The sequence below is a fragment of the Ranitomeya imitator genome, chromosome 6 (assembly GCF_032444005.1).
Source record: "Ranitomeya imitator isolate aRanImi1 chromosome 6, aRanImi1.pri, whole genome shotgun sequence".
Lineage (NCBI taxonomy): Eukaryota > Metazoa > Chordata > Amphibia > Anura > Dendrobatidae > Ranitomeya > Ranitomeya imitator.
Genome location: NC_091287.1, coordinates 119,930,126 through 119,951,749, shown reverse-complemented (window position 1 = coordinate 119,951,749; position 21,624 = coordinate 119,930,126). Strand labels below are relative to the sequence as shown.

General features: G+C 43.2%; 1 protein-coding gene across 1 annotated transcript in view; it reads left to right on the top strand.

Annotated features, from left to right (window-relative positions):
* Nucleotides 1-7,539, top strand: part of DYNC1LI1 (dynein cytoplasmic 1 light intermediate chain 1) — a 49,241-nt gene extending 41,702 nt beyond the window's left edge. The window contains exons 9-13 of the mRNA XM_069730032.1: nucleotides 3,134-3,193; nucleotides 3,335-3,376; nucleotides 4,104-4,224; nucleotides 4,309-4,452; nucleotides 6,713-7,539. Of these exons, the coding sequence (XP_069586133.1) occupies nucleotides 3,134-3,193; nucleotides 3,335-3,376; nucleotides 4,104-4,224; nucleotides 4,309-4,452; nucleotides 6,713-6,825 (480 nt within the window). The 3' untranslated portion in view covers nucleotides 6,826-7,539. The remainder of the gene's footprint in view (nucleotides 1-3,133; nucleotides 3,194-3,334; nucleotides 3,377-4,103; nucleotides 4,225-4,308; nucleotides 4,453-6,712) is intronic.
* Nucleotides 7,540-21,624: the final 14,085 nt, after the last annotated feature.

Sequence of the window (21,624 nt, the reverse complement as noted above, 5' to 3'; positions counted from 1 at the left end):
TTTTTTTTCTTCCTTTATTTACGATTTTTTTTTTTACACATGTAAATATTTTTTTTTTTTTACTTTATAACTAACACTATATATACTATATAGTGTTGGTTAGTTATAAAGTAAAATATATACTAGATGGTGGCCCGATTCTAACGCATCGAGTATTCTAGAATATGTATTTATGTATGTATGTAGCAGCCACATGGTATATAGCACAGGCCACGTAGTATATAGGAGCCATGAACCAAAACCAATCGCCAAACCAAAGGATGCACCACGAAGACCAGACTGGATCAAGATATATTCTTTTATTATTTAATTCTCAAGCAGCGATGCAATATATAAAACCCTACCGTTAAAAAATATACGATAAAAATACAAAACAATCATACAAAAAAGTGTGCAGCATGGGACGGCATATAAAAATGAATATACGGATACCCAACCGCACAATAATAATAATTTATATATCCGTGCATTGTAAATATTACCCACAATCGGGGTATATTAGTTCCCTGAAAAATTGAGTGACACAATGTGGAAACAATAATAAAAAATAATAAAAACTCCAAAATTGATGTGCAATATATGCAAAAAAGTGCTGAAGTGCAAATAAATTCAAAGAACACAATTGTTTTAACCATCAGGGTTATTTCCAGACCCTGCACAGTGCTGATAGAGACTAAGTGCTAAGTGCAGAACTATAACAGATTTCAGGGAAAAATAGTGTATATTAGTGGATATTACCTTAGGGCACCGCGCCGTCCTGAGTACACGGGTGTGTGCGTGTAGCAGTCACATAGTATATAACACTGCCCACGCAGTATATAGCAGCCATGTAGTATATAACGCAGCCCACACAGTACATAACACAGCCCACATATACTACATAGGCACTGTTTTATACTATGTGGGCTGTGTTATGTACTGCGTGGGCTGTGCTATATATTACGTGGCCACTGTTATATACTGTGTGGGCAGCGTTATATACTACGTGGCTGCTATATACTGCGTGGGCAGTGTTATATACTACGTGGCTGCTATATACTGCATGGGCTGTGTTATATAGTACGTGGCTGTGTTATATACTACATAGGCACTGTTATATACTATAATACAGCCACGTACTATATAACACAGCCCACGCAGTATATAGCAGCCACGCAGTATATAACACTGGCCACGCAGTATATAGCACAGCCCACGCAGTATATAGCAGCCACGTACGGTAGTATATAACACTGCCCACGCAGTATATAACAGTGGCCACGTAATATATTGCACAGCCCACGGAGTATATCACACAGCCCACATAGTATATAACACTGCCTATGTAGTATATAGCAGCCACGCGGTATCTAACACAGCCCACGTAGTATACAGCAGTGTGGGCACCATATCCCTATTAAAATAAAAAATAGTTATATACTCACCCCCTGGGATCCACCGAAGCTCCGGCGATACGCTCGCGCCTGCCGCCATCTTCCGTTCCCAGGATGCATTGTGAAATTACCCAGATGACTTAGCGGTCTCACGAGACTGCAAAGTCTTCTGGGTAATTTCGCAATGCATCGCCGGGAACAGAAGATGGCGGCAGGCGCGAGCGGCTCTGCGGACTACGGAGGGTGAGAATAGCAGGTTTTTAATTTTTTTTATTATTTTTAACATTACATTATTTTACTATTGATGCCGCATAGGCAGCATCAATAGTAAAAAGTTGGACACACAGAGTTAATAGCAGCGGTTACGGAGTGCGTTACCTGCGGCATAACGCGGTCCGTTAAAGCCGGCATTAACCCTGTGAGAGCGGTGACTGGAGGGGAGTATGTGGGTGCCGGGCACTGACTGCGGGGAGTAAGGAGCGGCCATTTTCTTCCGGACTGTGCCAGTCGCTGATTGGTCGTGGCAAAACAGCCACGACCAATCAGCGACTTGGATTTCCATGACAGACAGAGGCCGCGACCAATGAATATCCGTGACAGACAGAAGGACAGACAGAAAGACGTAAGTGACCTTTAGATAATTATATTGTAGATATATGTATACACTATAACTAACACTATATATTATCAGATCGCTGATCTGACACTTTGCAGTGCACTGTGTCATATCAGCCATCTGACAGGCACTGCAGGAGGCTTACTGTCGCTTGCTCTGAGTAGGCGCTTGCAAGCCACCTCCCTGCAGGACCCGGAAGGCCCCCCCCCGCGGCCATTTTGGATCCGGGGCCTGCAGGGAGGAGGATGTAGGAGACCCTCTGAACAACGCGATCACATCGTGTTCCGAGGGTCTCGGGTAAGCACACAGGGAGCCCCCTCCCTGTGCGATGCTTCCCTATGCCGCCGGAACGCTGCGATTGTCTGATCACAGTGTTCCGGGGGTAAATGTGTCGGGAGTGGTCCATGACAGCTCCTGGCACATAGTGCCAGATGTCAGCTGTAATAATCAGCCGACACCCGGCGGCGATCGGCTGCGCTTCCCCCCCCCCCCCCCGTGAGCGCAGCTGATTGACGTGTTATCCCATCCCTGGGAATTAAGTCCCAGGTCACCTCAACGGGATAGTACGTCATATGGGATTAAGGGGTTAAATTTTTCACTCTGTTTCAGTTTCTTTTTTTTAATAAATATGCAAAAATGTCTACATTTGTTTTTTTCAGTCAAGATGGGGTGCAGAGTGTACATTAATGAAAAAAAAAAATGAACTTTTTTGAGTTTACCAAATGGCTGCAATTAAATAAAGTGAAAAATGTAAAGGTGTCTGAATACTTTCCGTACCCTCTGTACATGCTCAGTAGTGACCAGTGCTGTGGGATCAGAAGTCAGGGAAATTGAGGAGTAGGAGGTTTGGCTTACTGACGCCACAGCACTGCTGCAGTCATATGGATGCCCAAGCAGGATTGTGTGGTTTTAATGCCGCTGTCAATGATTGACAATGCCATGTAAGAGATTAAGAACTGCGATCAGAGGTAACTCCGGTTGCTTCTAGCTTATGGGGAGTGGGTTTAACGTCTGACCCTCTCCTTCACAGGCATGTGTCTTAAGGAGTAAAGTGAGGGGTTAATATTGTTTATTTCTTTGCAATAAATATAAAGATGTTTGCTCCATACTGTACTTATATTGCATCTTTTTTTTCATCCTTCAGTTTGTTCATGAGAAAGAGATTGTTGCAGAGGATGACCAAGTATTCCTTATGAAGCAGCAGGTGAGTGTCTGTCTGGCTTTCCGCAGGAAACAAGGAGACAATGTATGTGTCCACAATCATTTTATATTGATCCGTGTGGGCTTTACGTATTGTTTTTTTTTACCATTATGACATTCCCTCTAATGTAGTGTTTCCTTCTAGTCACAACTGGCAAAACAACCACCAAGTTCTGCAGGCCGTCCAGTAAGTAGAGCTATTTTAATATCTGATGGTATGGAATATACCAATTTGTCACTGCCACGTTTGTAATGGCATGTAGAAAAACGATAAAAGCTAAAATATGCTTTGTGCCACAAATACAAAAAAAAGTCATGGCCAAACATCCTCAATTTCTATTGATATGTAGCTGTTAATTCGTAGAAATGAACATGAGGTTCTTAGTGCACCTTTTGGTTCAAATTGTATAAGCCCACTATGTGGTAGGACCCACGTAAAAATGACCGCTTTCTCTATGGCGCAGCACTGTGTGGCATCTGCTACCATCACAAAACTGTACCCTCCAGGGGTAGTCATCCAGCATCCTTGCTGCTAGGCTAAGCCCCCTTGGCTCTGGACCACACAGCCCCTCAGTCACAAAACCACAGCACTGTACTATTTGAATAGCTCACAAAAGGTCACCTTTCTATGTGATCTCATTATCTACTTGTTCTCAGTCCTTTTTTTGCGCACAAGTTAGCTAAAAGTCTTTTGCACCCCAAAATGTCTACCTCCACTAGGATGTCAATCAAGGAAGAGAAGGTTTGATTATAGTAGAGACAGTAATCTGTTCAAACTGAAGAGAAGATTCTCATATGCAGATGCTCTCTCTCTAAATAAATATATATAGTTAGTATGTACAGTAAGTACCATTGACCTGCTGTTTAATAAAACTGCTTGAGTCTCTGCTAACTCCTCCGTCAATGTCCTGCAGGATGCATCTCCCCGGGTACCTGGTGGCTCTCCAAGGACACCCAGTAGATCAGGAACTTCTAATGTTGCCAGCGTGTCACCAGTGCCTGCTGGTACAAAGAAAATTGATCCCAATATGAAAGGTACCGGACATGCCGATCTCTACTATCAGCACACAATTGCCACTGAAATGTTAGCATTAACCATTTCATTTATTTTCATCCCAGCTGGAACAACAAGCGAAGGTGTACTTGCAAATTTCTTTAACAGCTTGTTAAGTAAGAAGACTGGGTCACCTGGGCCAGGTGGTACAGGCAACCCTGCAGGCAATTCAGGAGGTAATAGTCTGCCAACATCTACCAAAAAAACAGGTACTCCCACTTTTTAGTGTATCAAAATAAATTTGTGTGACATCTGTATGTAAGGTGTAGCTAATGGCTCAGCTGGAAAAAAAAAATCTCTATATAGATTATGATGACAATGGATATAAGGGGTGGATAATAGACCAGAAAATACCTGGCAAACCAGAACTATTTGTGTTGCAAAAACAAAAGGTTCCCATAACAGATGGCCAGAATCCCAGACAAACTCTCTGAAGTTGTAAGACAGTGACGGTACTTCGTGATCTGTATACCATGGGAAACTGCACCACTTCATACTATACTACAAAAGTGTAGGTATTTTACCTCCAGTGGTGACGAACCGCGGTAGCCTTGGTGCTCCACACATTAAAGTATTATAATTACAAAGTCTCAGAGGCAAAAAAAACCCTTGTAGAATTCGAAAAAACAATCCATCTCATGACAAAGCTTGACTCAAGTTTCACTTATTTTGGCTTCTTCTGAGGCATAACCTCTACAGTGTTATAAGCCGTCATATACTAAGCCACATCGAATGTCTTCTCTTGGCTTAATAGCTTGTACACGTAGGTGTGCCCATTAACTATTATACAGGAAGTCATGTTGAAGAGTTAAAAGAAGGCATTGGATGTGGCTTGGTAGATAATGGTTGATGGGACTGTAGAGCGTCTGCCCTGGAAGAAGCTGAAATAGGTGAAACTTGAGTCGGGTTTTGCCACAAGATTGTTTTTGTATTCGGCATGTGTTTTTCTCTGATTTTGTGAGGACAAGAAGATTCATGTGCAGAGTCATGAGGTTGTAGTAATTCTTCATCATTAGGGGCTAGTATTTCCAGGTTATTTTTATTTTTTTATCTTTTTTAATTGCATGAATGCCGCAGTCAAAAGCAAAGTAGTGCTGGTACCAGTAGTGACTGCTCTCCGTCTTTATTCTAGAACTCAACATATACCCACAGAGGGGTCATAGAATAGGGCTGTACACAACTTCCAGGTGTTTAAATGCCATTCCCCAGAAGCCAACTTGTTTCGTTGCGTGTGGACATGCCCAGTCATTAGGCCATTTTGGGAGAGAAATACGGCAATTTTACACTACACATCTGACAAATTTTGCTCCTGAGGAACCCTTATGGGCCATATTTGGATACTTAAAATCAGATACATACACCTGCTCTCCACGGGCCCGTAAACTATTGCACTTGGTGGTGGCGGCGGCTGGTACTAAGGCCATTTTGCAGACATGGACCCACGTCCATGCCCCTCCCTTCAAAATCTTTCTGGAAAAACTGTCATTTTTGCTTCAGATGGACTGGGTTGAGGCCTCTTTGCAAAAGGAGGGAAGGGTACAGGACTTTTTTTTGAAACTTGAGAAAGCTTCATCTCTCTGCTTCCCCAACACATCTGGAGTGACATTGAGACTTGTTTTCGGCCAACGGTCTGGTATCAGGAGCAGCTACTACTGGGGGAGACACCTGTATAGCGCTGTCTTTGGACAATCCGCTACGGAGAGACACTGCTCGGTGATGGGGATGTACTATGGTGTCGGTGGGTTCTGAGGTTAACGTTGGGCACATATGCTGAGTGTCTAATGGGTAAAAACCGTACCTGTTTCTATCATGCTTCCCTTTCCCCTCCAATGCAATTTCCAATATAGAGATTTTGATATACTGTATTTTTCGGATTATAAGACGCACTTTCCTCCCCCCCCCAAATTTGGGGGAAAGCACTGCCAAACACCCCTTCATCCCAGCTTGCGGCCTGCAGCATCACCCCACTCTTGCCTCCTCCAGAAGCGATTCTGGGTCCCCGCTTCACCGCAGCCACCACCCCCGGTAAGCAATAAGACGCATGGATTATAAGAAGCACCACTATATTAGTAAAAAAAAATTCCTATTTTACTTCAAAATTTTGGGTGCGTCTTATAATCCGGAGCTTCTTATAAAGTGAAAAATTCGGTATATGCTTTGAATAACTTCTGCATTGTTGTATGTATGTATGTATGTATGTATGTATGTAAGACAAAATTTTTGAATTCAATGAAAACAAAGTGTAAAAAATAAAACAACTCTGCACATATCTGTAGCTGTGCTGGTTTGTAGCATATAGCTTTTGCACTGACGGACAGAAATCTCAAACTGTCTCTGGCAGGTTCAACCTCTCCATCTAGTTCAATGAGTGCCACGGTAAGATGATATTGGACAGATTGGACAACCTCCCAGGTTTGAGTAGATTCGGTAGACTTCATGTGCTGAAACCTATTTAATCTTGTCTTTTAGGCCAGAAGCCGGTTTTAACAGATGTTCAAGCTGAGCTGGAGAGAATCTCCCGTAAACCTGACATGCCATCCCCTACATCTCCAACCTCCCCTACAGAAAATGAAGCATCTTGAAGATTGCACAGACAACCTCTGAGTTCTGTAAATTTGCCTCTGCATTTTACTTTCTCAGTGATTGTGGGGCAGCAGAGACAGAAACTTTTTTTTCGCCCTTTCTTTATTTTCCTAAAAAAAAAAAAATTAACACATTGTTTTGATATTTCCCAAGTTAACAAAATATAGCTGTGGAATAATAGAAATCAATACTGGACTGAGATATATAAATATATAGTTTTTTTTTTTTTTTCTTTACGGCACAGATTTTCCTTTATTCCGTTCATGTAATTTTCTTATCTTGTTAGGCCACCACTGCTTGGTAGAACTGCAATACTTTGCAGTTGCTTACCAAAAATGAACACGAACAAAAATGCAATTTAATAGGCTTCCACTTAAATTGTGGAAAATGGTAAGAACAAGAAAAAAAAAATTGTCGGATAAATGGAGGGGGCAAATAAATCTTTTGAGCGCTTTGTAGAATACAAAATTCAGTAATGAAAACTGTCATTGCTAAATATTGCTGCTGTACTCCACAATGACCTACGGTATGGGCCGGTTCTATTACCAATTGACTGCAAGCACTACATGACTATTTTGTAAGATTAGCTTCTCTGTGTTGTCTGGGATTTGTCTACTGTGTGCAGCTCTGCACTAGCCGGCATGGATTACATTGGTGGGTCACAGAGTTCTGTTTTCTTCAATCAGTTAATAAAGTTGTATTTATTATCTGCATAGATTTTACTTTTTTTTATCTATATTTAAGTTGAGATATTTATTTGAATAGGTTGGCCTTATTTTACTTTGCTTTAGTTAGAATAAGAACTACTGAGGGACCTGGCAATCTAACACCAGCTAGGATATCATTTCTATACAGAATCTGGATTACCAGATGTTTCGAAACCAAAATTCTTCTTTTTTTTCTTTTTTGGGTGTGTAAGATTATCTAGTGTAAACTTCAGGGAATGATTAATGTCCGAATCTCAGTTTGTGAATTAATTCACGTACCCCTCCCACACCCGACTCGTTTTCTAATCTGAGGTTTCAGGAATGAGACGTTTGCGCAATCTTAGTGCCGGCAAGGTGAACAGTTTAATCATTTCTGATCACGGATCCATACATTTAGTCTTAAACACTGAAAATCTCAATGTATCCGAAGCACATATTTATCTTTATCGCTCATCTTTTGCAGATTAGTAATTCATTTGCATGAGATGGGTTATAGTTTCTCAGATGTTTTCTGGTTTTTGCAGTTGATAAGAATTGCCAGGAAAAGTGCATGCTTTATGGATTACAACAATGTTCCTTTCCACTGAGATTTTGTGTATATAATGACCCTCAACTCCATATGTATTTTGAGTGCCAATTCTCACTTTCACGAAGGATATTAATGGGTTTCACGTACTATTGACCTCAGTTGCAACAATTTGTTGTATAGTGAAATTGTATCAACAAGTTGGATACTCCCAAAAATGTACTTTTCAGTTGAAAAAGAAAATATATCCATGAAAACTATTGTGTGTGGTTTCTTTCATAGCCATTGGGTATAAAATGAGAATGGCCAAAGCTAGGCTGACAGTTTTATAAAGGCAGAAATATCCTACAAGGTTTTTTTTTTTTTATTTTCTATTCCCCCTGATGCTTCACCCACTTGTCCAAGGGCCAACAGTGGCACGATTGTGAAAATCGTGTGGCAATTGGCCATCACAGTTGGTGGAGCGTTGGGCAGCACACAGATGGACAGCCGCCATGTCTGGTCTCACTCCTAAGACTTATTCAGATGGTTGTCATCATGCGCTGTCCGTACACAACACAGACACATTCTACAGGGCTGTGCAAACTGAGGGTCTGCAATAAAAAATATTAAAATATGACATCCATATGCCATCAGTGTTTGCAAGCTGGGTGCTAGGAGGCTTTTAGGAACCATGTATCTATTCGGTTGATTGGGGCCATGCAGCAGTTTCCTGCATTGTGGGTGGTCTGGGTGCTGCTGTAATGAAGAAACTAAGCAGGGGACCACTGATGTGTACCCTTCATTCTCTGGTTTCAGAAATGTTGAACCCCCAACTCTCCCACACCGATCAGTAGAGTGGGGTTTACGTATCTTGGCAATATGCAATCGGCTCTCTAAGATCGAAGAGACTTTATTTCCGTTGTGGTTTTGGCGTTGATACAATGGGTGAACACACCAAACAACTGGACCAATACCTTATAGGGGGGGGGGGGGGGAATATTACGGATTTCCATAGGACTGAATCCTTCGCATCAACTAAACGACTGCATGTACCACAAGTAATTATTTGCAAATCTAATACTATTGTCATGATTTACACACAACTTTTGTGGCATAAGTTAAAGGGAATCGGTCACCAGAAAAGTTGTTTAAATCAAGTTTCTGTGATATATTTTACCCATTTTAGACTTTTTTTTTTTCAACCACAATCTTTATTAATCAGTTCAGGACCAGGTACAGTTTGGGATTTTGCTGCACAATGTCTTTTTTGGGGGTGGGTTGGAGGCAATACATAGGGATTCATTTTTTTTAATGACCTGGGAGTTAATGATTCAAAGAAACTAAAATAACAAGGAGAATTGAAAAATATCTTGGAGCATTGGTTACTAATCTATGTCAAGCATAAAGTGAATCTGACATCTAGTACCTGCTGCCCATCGATTGGACACTGGCTGTCTGATTTCAGCCATATATGCTGAACACTGAGATGCTGCGACGGTTCAGAAAAAGACATACTTCAAAGCTCACTAGTGTCCCATGCGGCTCGGTCCCAGGTGACTTTTCACCACCCGCTCTCTGCTGTCGGGTTTCCTTTTAATCATAAATTATGATGAATTAAATGGGCTAGCTTGCTTCCACCCACTCCTAGCTCTGCCCGCTTTTATAGAATTTAATGGAGCTGATCGGGAGCCGTAAAAATAAAATTCACCACTCTTGTGCACAAATTTTGAGACCTTTTCAAGGTGAAAATTCACAAAACACGTTGATGAATTGGACCTTGTGTATAGTGGGAAAAATGTAGAGGCTTTTAATTCAAAGAACACCTTCCCAAACTGAATCATGGTGGAGTGGCAGCTTCATGTGTAGCACTGTGGTAGGAGGGACGGGTGCGGCACCTTCCTTAGACTTCACACATCCATACGAGTGTCACTGTCCTAGAGAAATTGACCTAAGTACTGTTTTTGTTGCCCAGGTGGCATCCTAGTTACGGCCTCATTCACACATCAGTATTTGTATGCCAAAGCCAGGAGTGTCTCCCAAAACGCAGAACAGGTGTCAGTCTTTCAATTATAATTTTCCTCTGTAAGTTCCACTCGTTACTTTGGCAAATACTGATGCAAAATACGATTTGAACATCTGGGTTTTTTTTTTCTCATTTTTATTTTTCCACTGAAACCAGTAGGGTGCCTGAACTTTTATTTATCCCTTTAATCTTAATGTATCAGTTAAAGGGATTGTGTTGTACTTGTAGGTCTTCAATATCTGGTCAGCACCCCCACTGGTCAGCTGTTCTAAGTGCCAGCTGCATATAGCTTGTTGGTGGAGCACCATAGTGGCTGCGGCCAGGTACTGCACATCCACCATCTATTGATTTCAATAGACGAAGGATGTGCAGGACCTTTCCTTGACCTCTATACCATTGTCGTGCTGTACTTTGCGGCGCCGTAACTGAGCACTTCCTTCAGGCACCATGTACAGCTGATTGGCATGAGTGCCAGGTGTCACACCCCCACCGATCAGACCATGAAGATCTGTCGTAGGCATAGGCCATCACTGTGAAGAACGGATTAGACTCTGAAGACCATATCATGTCATCTGTGTTTTATATGGATCCCTATAGACTTGAATGGCAGTCTGATCTGCAAAAGGAATGACAACAGGACATTCTCTGAGCCCCATGGACCGCGGACAGAGATTGTTTTTTTAAAAATACTGAATATGTGTGTATGTGCCAATGAAACAATGGTGTCAGTGTGCTGTTGGAAAAAACCCAAAACATACAGGACATGGATGTGTGAATGCAGCCGTATGCTGTGTTCAGACCATGTCGGAGTCCCTGTTATGGGCTACGTTGGCGCTTCCTTCTGAACCATGAAAAGACTTTGGGCTTCATTAGACATTTTTTTTTTGTGGCAGTGGTGTCCACCTTTTAGGCTGTACATAATACACGTGAACTCCTGACCCAAACTTGACAGCTTCATTGGTGTATATGTTCTTGTGAATGTGGCCTTAGAAAAATTACTTTAAAAAAAAAAAACCCTGCAGTAACTGGATCTGTCATCAGGACAATGGTCCTAAACATTGGTTTGCTGACCGAACGGCTTAAAGAAAATGGTAAGTGTTGGAGAGGCCAAAACTCTGACTGGAGACTCCGGCAGTGCACTTTCCCCATCTTTACAGTACTGCTTCCAATCTATAGTCTGGTGGGGTTTATCATGATTATGTTGGTTTGTAATTTTCATTTACAGTAATATCTAATTGAACTGTTCTAGTATTTAATATGTTTTATATTCCTAAATTGTACTCCAAAGGGTTGTCTGTCATCTACGTTACACGCTACATGTATGTTCCATTCTCTTTTATTTTTTTTCTCCTTTATGCCATAATATTCAACATGGAAATACTGAAGGAGAAAAGTTCCATTGTTAATTCAGTATAAAGAAAATCACATGAGCCCAATGTTAGTTGCATTTGGGATTCTGCCACTATAGTTATGGGCGTCAGAAGAGACCCCTGTTGTCTAGTCCTTGTTCAGCTCTTATGTCTGTTAGGCCTCATTCAGATGTCTATTTTTCCCCGCACGAGTGCTATCCATGGTTTTCACAGATGGCACTCGTACCTGTGATAGTCTATGGGATTCATTCACATGTCTGCTTTTTCACTGAGCGGACCACAGAAAATCATGGAGACATGTCCGATTTTCATCTGCGGGTCAAGTCAAAATCGGCAATACAAGTCTATGGGTCCGAGTTTGGTCTGATTTTCAAAAAGGAGATGGTGAAGAATTTTTTTCCTCTACACATACGAGAAAAACAGATGACACTTGGATCACACACTGATCAAAGGTTCATCAAAATTGGTCTGTTTTTCTCATACATGAGAAAAATGGACTTCTGAACGACGCCTTGTACGACACTTGTGTCCATTTATTTTTCTAGGCATGAATGGTTTTACAATTTTATTATAATAAATGGAGCCATACTTATGCTTTAGCACCCCAGTTGATCCACGCAGATGGATCTGAGGCTGCCGTCACACTAGCAGTATTTGGTTAGTATTTTACATCAGTATTTGTAAGCCAAAACCAGGAGTGGGTGATAAATGCAGAAGTGGTGCATATGTTTTCTATTCGCCACGACAGCACCCACGAGAGAGGGGATCCGCCCCTAGGAACAGGAAACCTACAGAGAGATAAAAGGGGCGGCCCCCCCTCGCTCCTCAGTTGGTTTCCTGTTCCTAGAAGGGAACCCACAGAGAAGACTCTCTGGATGTCAGAAGAGGAGAAGTCCGCCTGAATGCCGCCTGTCCGTCTCTGCTGAGAGACAGGGGCTCCAGGACGGATGGACAGAGTCGGGGGTTCCTGTTGGTTCCCCCCTCATCTGCTGCAGCGTGGAGCAACAGTGTTCCTGCTGGGACATTGTTGGAGTTTTTGTGACCAAGGAGGTACCTTAGGCTGAGGCAGCAGTCGGCGCTCCGGGTCCTGAATGGCGGTGGAGACGACCGGTAAACGGCGGAGACGCCGGCGCAGGTACAGTACAGCGGCGCTTCCTGGTTCCTAAAGGCACGGGTCACTTCCGGGGGCGGCGGCCGGCGAGCTGCGGTGACGCCGGCGCATGCGCACTGCGGCGGCGCTCCCTCGGCTCCGAGGTCGCGCTTTCACTTCCAGGGTCGCCGCCATGTTGAAGCTTGTGAGACGATCCTCCCCCCTGGGCTACACTACGGGACAAAAAAAAAAAAAAGGGGAGGTGTGTGAGACTAGCGCTATAAATTACAGCTCAGCTGTGTAGGAGGTGCGTCTGAAAGGGAGACAACATGTCGTCTCATGAGGAGATTTCTGAACGCCCTATGGAGGAGTTAATTGTACCCAGTGAGAATGGCAGGAAGAGAAGCGGTGCAAAAGTGAGCGACTCCACTGACAAGTCAGGGAGGAGGTCGTCCCGTGGCACACCCCAGGCTGAACAAAAGAGCCGAGACCCGGTATATACAGATACTTCGGGGTGAGTGTTTACTTAGCTTCATGAAAGCTTATGTCGGTGTCCTCTCCTTATATGTTTGTAGGGGAAGAGGACTGGGAAGACCAAGCACGTGCAGTGTGCAATATGTACTGAGCCCTTGCCTGATGCTTATAGCAAAAAATTGTGCCAAGCCTGTATAAATAACACCCTGCGGCAGGAAGAGTCCGTTAAGATGGATGAGATACGTCTTATGATTCGAGAGGAGCTTCAGAGTTTGCGAGGCGGTCCGTCTGTTAATGTGGAGAGGAGAGTTAGCAGAGCATCCTCGCCTAAAGCTGACACGTCGGCAGAGAGTGGGGAGGTCGAGTCAGATGTCTCTCAGTTATCAGGTTCATCAGATGAAGAGGACTATGTCTGCTTTCCCACTGATGGCATAAATAACTTCGTTAAATCCGTAAGGAGTACTATGTGGGTTTCTGAATTAAAAGAGCCTCAAACTCAGCAAGAAGTAATGTTCGCGGGTCTGTCTCAGCGAAAGGGCCATGTGTTTCCAGTAAACCAGGCTATAAAGGACCTGGTCAAGAAAGAATGGAGTAAGGGTCAAAAGGGGTTTGTGCCAGTGTCCTGTAAGAGACGCTACCCCTTTGATGACGAGGACTTGGCCACCTGGGCTAAGGTACCGAAGGTTGATGCGGCTGTAGCATCTACCGCTCGCCGTTCCGCTTTACCAGTAGAGGATGCGGGTTCTTTGTCCGACCCGATGGACAGGAAAGCTGATGCACTTCTCAAAAAATCATGGGAAGCCTGTGTGACTGCATTTAAACCTGCAATCTCCGCTACTTGTACTAGTAGATCCATGTTGGTCTGGCTGGAGCAACTGGATCAGAACATCAGAAGTGGCGTGTCCAGAGAGAAGTTGCGAGCCTCCATTCCATTGATCAAGGGGGCTGCGGCATTCATATCTGATGCCTCAATAGACTCTCTCCGTCTGGCAGTGAGATCAGCTAATCTCTCGAATACGGCCCGTCGAGCATTGTGGCTAAAAAACTGGAAGGGAGACACCCAATCCAGAGCTAAGTTGTGCGCCATTCCCTGCCAGGGTGAGTACCTCTTTGGAGCTGTACTGGATGACATTCTTACTAAGGCGGGCGAAAGGAAGAAGGGGTTTCCTAATCCCTTTATTCCTTCCTACAGAAGGGCGTTCAGGAACCCACCATTTGGAAGGAAAGGAGGCTTTAAAGACCGCTGGAGTAACAGGGAGTTCAGGCAGAAGGGCAATTTGTTCAACAAGCGCCCCTTCAAACCAGCGGATAAGTTCCGTGAACCCTATTCCACCGGTGGGCGGTAGATTGCTGCAATTTGTTGGACAATGGAAGGAGATAATGGCCAATACATGGGCCTTAAATTTAATTTCGTCAGGTCTCACCTTAGACCCCATCCGGATACCTCCGGATTCTTTTCTTCTTACATCCCTAAAATCCAGGCTGCAGCAAGAAGCACTGGAAACTGAAATCAAATCTCTTTTGTCCAAACAAGTATTAATAAAAGTTCCACCATCTGAAATAGGAAAGGGCTTTTACTCTCCCTTATTTCTGATAACTAAGCCTGATGGGTCCTTTAGGACTATATTTAATTTGAGAAAATTGAACACCTTCATAAGACCTAAAGCCTTTAAAATGGAGTCCATTCGGTCAGCCATTAAAAATGTATTTCCTAACTGTTACATGGTGGTACTGGATCTTAAGGATGCTTACTACCATCTGCCTATACACCGGTTGCACCAGCAGTTTCTTAGAGTGGCAGTTGTAATAGATGGTCAGGTTTGTCATCTGCAGTATAGGGCAATGCCCTTTGGCTTATCTATGGCTCCGAGGGTGTTCACGAAATTGTTGTTGGAAGTAATGTCTTTTTTGCGGTTAAAGGACACACTAGTCATCCCGTATCTAGATGATCTATTAATAGTGGGAAATGACTCCCTACAGTGTGAGCAGAGATTGGAAGAGGTAGTTTTTTCATTACAATCTCTTGGTTGGATTATTATTTGGGAGAAATCCAGACTCCTGCCAGTTACATGTCAGAAATTCCTTGGCCTCCTTTTAGATTCAGTTGAACAAATATGTTGCCTGCCAGATAGCAAAAAGACCTCCATAATTGATAAAGTAAACTTAGCAATCAATAGGCGTAGTATGACTTTGAGAAGTGCCATGTCGTTGCTGGGGTCTTTAACTTCTTGTATTCCTGCAGTTGAGTGGGCACAGTTTCATACGAGGCAGCTGCAGAGATTTATATTACAGAAAAATATTGAAAATCAGGGATGTCTAGATCAGATTGTTTTTCTTCCGTCAGAAGTAGTACACTCCCTCACCTGGTGGTTAGATTGGGGAAATCTGTCAAGAGGAGTCCTGTGGGTAATCACTCCTTCAAATATAGTTACCACAGATGCTAGTCCTGATGGTTGGGGAGCACATTTTCGGGATCAGATGGTCCAGGGTCTCTGGTCCAGATCGGAGGATAGTAATTCTTCTAATGTAAAAGAGTTGAGGGCTGTATATTATTCCCTGCTCCACTTTCTTCCTCAGCTGCGAGGCTCTCACACAAGGGTCCTCTCCGACAACACCTCTGCGGTGGCCTATCTAAACCGTCAAGGAGGTACAAGGTCAGACACTCTTATGGAGGTGGCGTCAGACATCATAAGGCTAGCCGAAGGTCATCTGTTATCCTTGTCAGCGGTACACATAAGAGGGGTAGACAACTTTCAGGCCGATTTTCTCAGTCGTCATACTCTTCATCAGGGGGAATGGATGCTCAACAGGAAGATTTTCAGAATGATAACAACTCGATGGGGCATGCCTCAAATAGACTTGTTCTCAACAAGATCCAATCGACAGGTCAGGATGTTTGCCTCCCTGTGCAGGCTGGACAATCCAGATATATTGGATGCCCTTCAGGTACCATGGACATTCGACCTGGCATACGCATTTCCCCCATGGAATCTATTGCCCACGGTGATAAGGAAGATAAGATAGGAAGGGGCAAGAGTTCTGCTAATAGCCCCCTTTTGGCCCAAGAGGCCATGGTTTTCATGGCTCAGAGCCATGTCGGTGACAGATCCGTGGATTCTGCCTCTGGCCGACAACATGCTGTCTCAAGGTCCGTTTTTCCATCCTCAGGTGAAGGGCATGAACTTAACTGCCTGGAATTTGAGAGGCAATTACTAAGCAGGAGAGGGTTTTCTAGTGGTTTAATAGATACCCTTATGAAAAGTAGAAAGCCTTCTACCACAAAAATTTATGTTAGAGTCTGGAAAAAATTTCTTCAGTTTCACACTACACAAATTTCTTCAGAGGTGCCTATATTTTCAATACTAGAGTTTTTACAAAAAGGACTAGAATTGGGACTTTCAGTTAATACTTTGAAAGTTCAGGTTTCAGCGTTAGGAGCTCTCTTCAGTTATGATATCGCAGGTGATAGATGGATATCCCGTTTTATATCCGCATGTGAACGGTCGAAGCCAATAAATATTCCACAGGTGCCCCAGTGGGATCTAGCTTTGGTCTTGGATGCATTGACACAAAGCCCATTTGAGCCTATTCATGCAGCCTCATTAAAGAACATTTCATTAAAAGCAATATTGTTGGTAGCTTTGGTGTCAGCTAGAAGAGTGAGTGATCTGCAGGCGTTGTCAATCGATCCTCCATACTTATCTATAACACCTGATAGAATAGTTTTGAAAACAGACCCATGTTACCTACCTAAGGTGGCCTCTAGTTTTCATAGATCCCAAGAGATACTATTACCTACCTTTTATAAAGACCACTCATCTCCAGAGGAAGTAAGACTTCATACCCTAGATGTTAAGAGGACTATTCTAGCCTATTTAGAGAGAACTAGGGACTGGAGGAAGAGTAGGGCCCTGTTTGTGTCTTTTCAGGGTAAAACCAAAGGATCCAGAGTCACGAAGGGGACGTTGTCTCGTTGGATCAGAGAAGCCATAACCTTGGCTTACAGAGCCAAAGGAAGAGATCCTCCGATGCATGTGGGGGCTCATTCCACAAGGGCCGTATCAACTTCCTGGGCGGAAAGGGCGAACGTGCCAATAGAGCTTATATGTAAGGCCGCAACTTGGGCTTCACCGGGCACCTTCTATAGGCACTATAGATTAGACCTATCCGCGGCTTCTGATCTTACCTTTGGGGTTTCGGTTCTTGACTCAGTTAACCCACCCAATTTATAGTCTCTGAAATTCTCTCGTGGGTGCTGTCGTGGCGAATAGAAAATACCGGATTACGTACCGGTAATGCTCTTTTATAGAGCCCACGACAGCACCCATTCACATCCCTCCCTTTTCTTGTATAGTTGCACGTGGTGCTTTTTTGGTGAGGTGTAAATATTAGAAAGATGTAGTATAAGGTTGTAAATATGTATATATGTATATACCTGAACCTGTTAACTAAAACCTGGCGGCGGTTCCTCCTATTCTCTGTAAAACAACTGAGGAGCGAGGGGGGGCCGCCCCTTTTATCTCTCTGTAGGTTTCCTGTTCCTAGGGGCGGATCCCCTCTCTCGTGGGTGCTGTCGTGGGCTCTATAAAAGAGCATTACCGGTACGTAATCCGGTATTTCTATTATACTTTTCCTCTATTTGTTCCACTCCTGGTTTTGGCTTACAAATACTGAGGTAAAATACTGATCAAATACTGAATGTGTGACGGCAGCCTAAAAGAGATATCTGCTCTGTTCAGAACATACCAGGACTGCGGCACCAATCGAGTGACTATACAGTACAAGCACATCATCAGAGAAACAATGGATGACGTGCTCCTCTCCAGACATCCTGGTAACTTCCAAACAGCAGAAATCGCCTCTGGAGCCACCGGTGCTGAATCTGCAGGGATTGTGATGGGTGAGTATACCTCAATTTATTATTCTTAAACCTTTCATGCCTAGAAAAATGTATTAAAGTGTTGGCCAACTTTGAGAAGAAGCGCACATGTGCTAGCAGTTTCTATACTTCTGTACACGATATGGAGAAAACTCGCGCTCCATCTCCTATAAAGATTGGATAGTGATGGCACACGGAGAGCTGGGCTGCCAACCGTCCGGAAATTCTAGGACTGTCGGACTGCCCTATCCGTAAAAAAAAAGTAAGGCCATTGTGATTTTTAAAGTTGAAGAAACTTACCGTGTATAGATGATGTCTAATTGTTTTACAGTGAATGCAGATAAAGTCTCCATATCAGAATTATGGGCTGGAGACATCACTTTATAATCATAATGATTTATTATGGTTTTCCCATGTGTCTGGAAAAATATTGTGTGTCTATGGTTTTTTTTGATAAGCTGTCAAGAAAAGATAAAACGTCAAGCTGGCAACTCTGGTGTCTCATTGCCATCCTTTTATGATCAAATCTAATATTCCAATCTCTGGACAAGTGATTCATGATCGAGGTGAATAGACTCTTCAGGGTTTTCCGGGACTATGTAATATTCTTGTATGAAGTCCAGCCTGTCGGCTTTTTGTTTGCTGCCACCTCCATGAGTTCAGCATCCGATGGAGCATGCCATGATTCTGTTGGATTCCTACAGGTGAAAACCCTTTGTAAGGCTAGGTGCACACACTGATTTTCAATCCCCATGTGTCCCAGGTAAAGATGCATCACACGTCCTGGTGATTCTTGTACAGAAAAAACAGTACTGTGAGATTCATCTGTATGTATGTGACATCCATGTTTGCTGTCCGTGTGTTACATCTGTGTGTCACATACTGGCGCCAGGGAAAGGCTATACAGTTCGCACGGATCCCAGGTGTCAGCTGCTGAAGGTAGCTCTCATCATTGTCCCCTGGTCACACTGAGATCAGTGCGATCAGGAGACATTGATGGGAGTTGTCATAAGCGTGACATGTACCGGCGCCTGGGAGGAAGCTGTACAGTTTGCGTTGTTCGCAGGCGCCGGCTGCTGAAGACAGCTCTCATCATTGTCTCCTGCTCTTGCTGAGATCAATGTGACGAGACAATTTTGGGAGTTTTTTTCAGCAGCAGTGTACCTCCTATGTAAAAGAAAGAATTAAATACGCTCCACAAGATAAATATCACCGTCCAATGTATAGGACGCTGTGATTCAGCACGGTTCAATGAACACATGCGGAACCATCGGCGTTCAAAGCCAGCAGCGCTTTGGACAGAGCGGACATGTGCTGCGTCCAAAGCGCTGCCGGTTTTTGCTCGTGGAAACATACCCATACTCTCCCATGCCGTAATCCATCTCTGCGATATGAGGTGGGTTGCAACCTGAACCGTGCCTTTAGGCTACCATCCAGGCTGAAATCCATGAGGTGCTGCAAGAGCAGCTTCAGTAACTAGCGGTGATGTCAGAGGTTATCGCTGGTCGCTGAATGTGTGTCTTCAGGTTCACTTCACTGAGCGGGGATGAACTGCGGTGATCTCATGGAGGTCACTGCAGTCCATCGGGCCGCTCACAGTGAACTGAGCTGCATCAGATCATTGTGTCCTACTCTTCAGTGTGAACAGTCACATCATGGCACCATTGCTGTTGAAAACCAGGTATCGCAGAGATGGATTACCGTGTGGGACAGTATGACTTATCTTCACTTCTGACAGGTGAGGAATATGGTGGTTGTTTTTTTTTTTTACAGGACACATGGGCATTGGTGGATTAGATGTAAGGTACATTTTTTTGTTTTTAGTGGTACAAGGGCTTCAATGGATAGGAGTGAGTGTCTGTGCTTTTTATTTTCAAATAAATGTGTAAAACAGGGTGTTTTATTTTAAAAAAGGGACTTTATTCTTGCTGTATTTTTTTTATAATATGACAATGGAGTTAGAAATGGGGGCGTCTTCTAGAGGCCTCTCCATTACTAACTACAACAAAAAGAAGAGAAAGGACGGCACTAGAGCAAATACGAAATCCAACAGGCAGGACTGATGGCGGACAACTGAATTTCAGGCTTCACGAATGGTTCAGGGCTATGGTGCTCTGCATACCAAATGCTAAACAAAAGTCCATAAGCAGACAAAGAAGAAAACATATGCGGCACTCACCCCAGGATAGCAGTGGGAATCGTGAACTTTATTGGAGAAAATATGTGGAGTACATCCGTCAGGACATCAGGTACAAAGGAGGGTGCGGTATTGGAGTACGGACGACGGCCGTTTCGCACACTAAGTGCTTCGACGGGTCCAGAGGACATCAGGCATTTGTACCTGATGTCCTAACGGATGTACTCCACATATTTTCTCCAATAAAGGTCACGATTCCCACTGCTATCCTGGGGTGAGTGCCGCATATGTTTTCTTCTTTGTCTCTCCATTACTAACCCCAGGGCTTTGTCATTTGATAATACAAAGGTGACATCAACCCAAACCCTATTATCCACCTTGCCAAAGCCACATGGCAAGTGGGAAGAGAGGAGCCAAGTGACAGATTTGGCACATCCTATGGATGCAATATTTCTTGGGCGACTGAGGGCTGATGTTGGTAACCTGGGGGGATAGCAATATCTATGATCCCTTCCCAGGATATTAATATCAACCTACAGCTGCCTATTTTGCATTTGCTGGTTTGAAATTATAGGGGGACCCTACATCATTTTTTTTTTCTGGGGTTCCCAGTAAATTCGCCAGGAAAGGCTCAGCAAACAGCTGTGAGCTGTTATAAATAGCCGAAGAACCTTTGGTTATATTGTCCCTTGCAAAACCAAGATAAATACTAAAGACCCCTAAAATTTAACATTTATTAATTTGATTAAAAGCATACACAACACTAAAAACATGTGTTTATGGTACGGTAAATAGGAGCCACCAAATACACAATATCAATAATGAAAGGCATAGTAACCACCAATGTACAGAAAAAATATACGTGGGGACTACTCTCCCTGAAAGCCCTGAGAGTCGCCCTACCTAGCAGCGGAGGTTGGCACCTAGTTGACGTGATGGCTCTCCCGCTCAACGCTGGTAGCCTTAAAAAACTCGAAAACACCCTAAACATACCAAAATAGGGAAACACAGAAAAAACGCATAAAAAAGGTGTAAGTACCCCTCATGGGTAATTAAATCTATAGACTAAATTATCTCGGAGTACCAAAGTGTTAAATGCTGTAAAAAGCTATTGTTGGGTAGAGCCGGGGTCCACACTTATATAGGAAAATCCTAGTTCCTGTCCTTCATGTGATAGCTAAAAGATGGACTATTGACCAGATGTGCAAATGGTTAAATGGTCAGAATAAGTCGTTGGCACACCACACAAAACCCTCCTCCCAAAAGTTTAGATATCTAATAGGATAAAACAACTAGGAGCCAGGGAAGCACATACATACAGGTCCTTCTCAAAAAATTAGCATATAGTGTTAAATTTCATTATTTACCATAATGTAATGATTACAATTAAACTTTCATATATTATAGATTCATTATCCACCAACTGAAATTTGTCAGGTCTTTTATTGTTTTAATACTGATGATTTTGGCATACAACTCCTGATAACCCAAAAAACCTGTCTCAATAAATTAGCATATCAAGAAAAGGTTCTCTAAACGACCTATTACCCTAATCTTCTGAATCAACTAATTAACTCTAAACACATGCAAAAGATACCTGAGGCTTTATA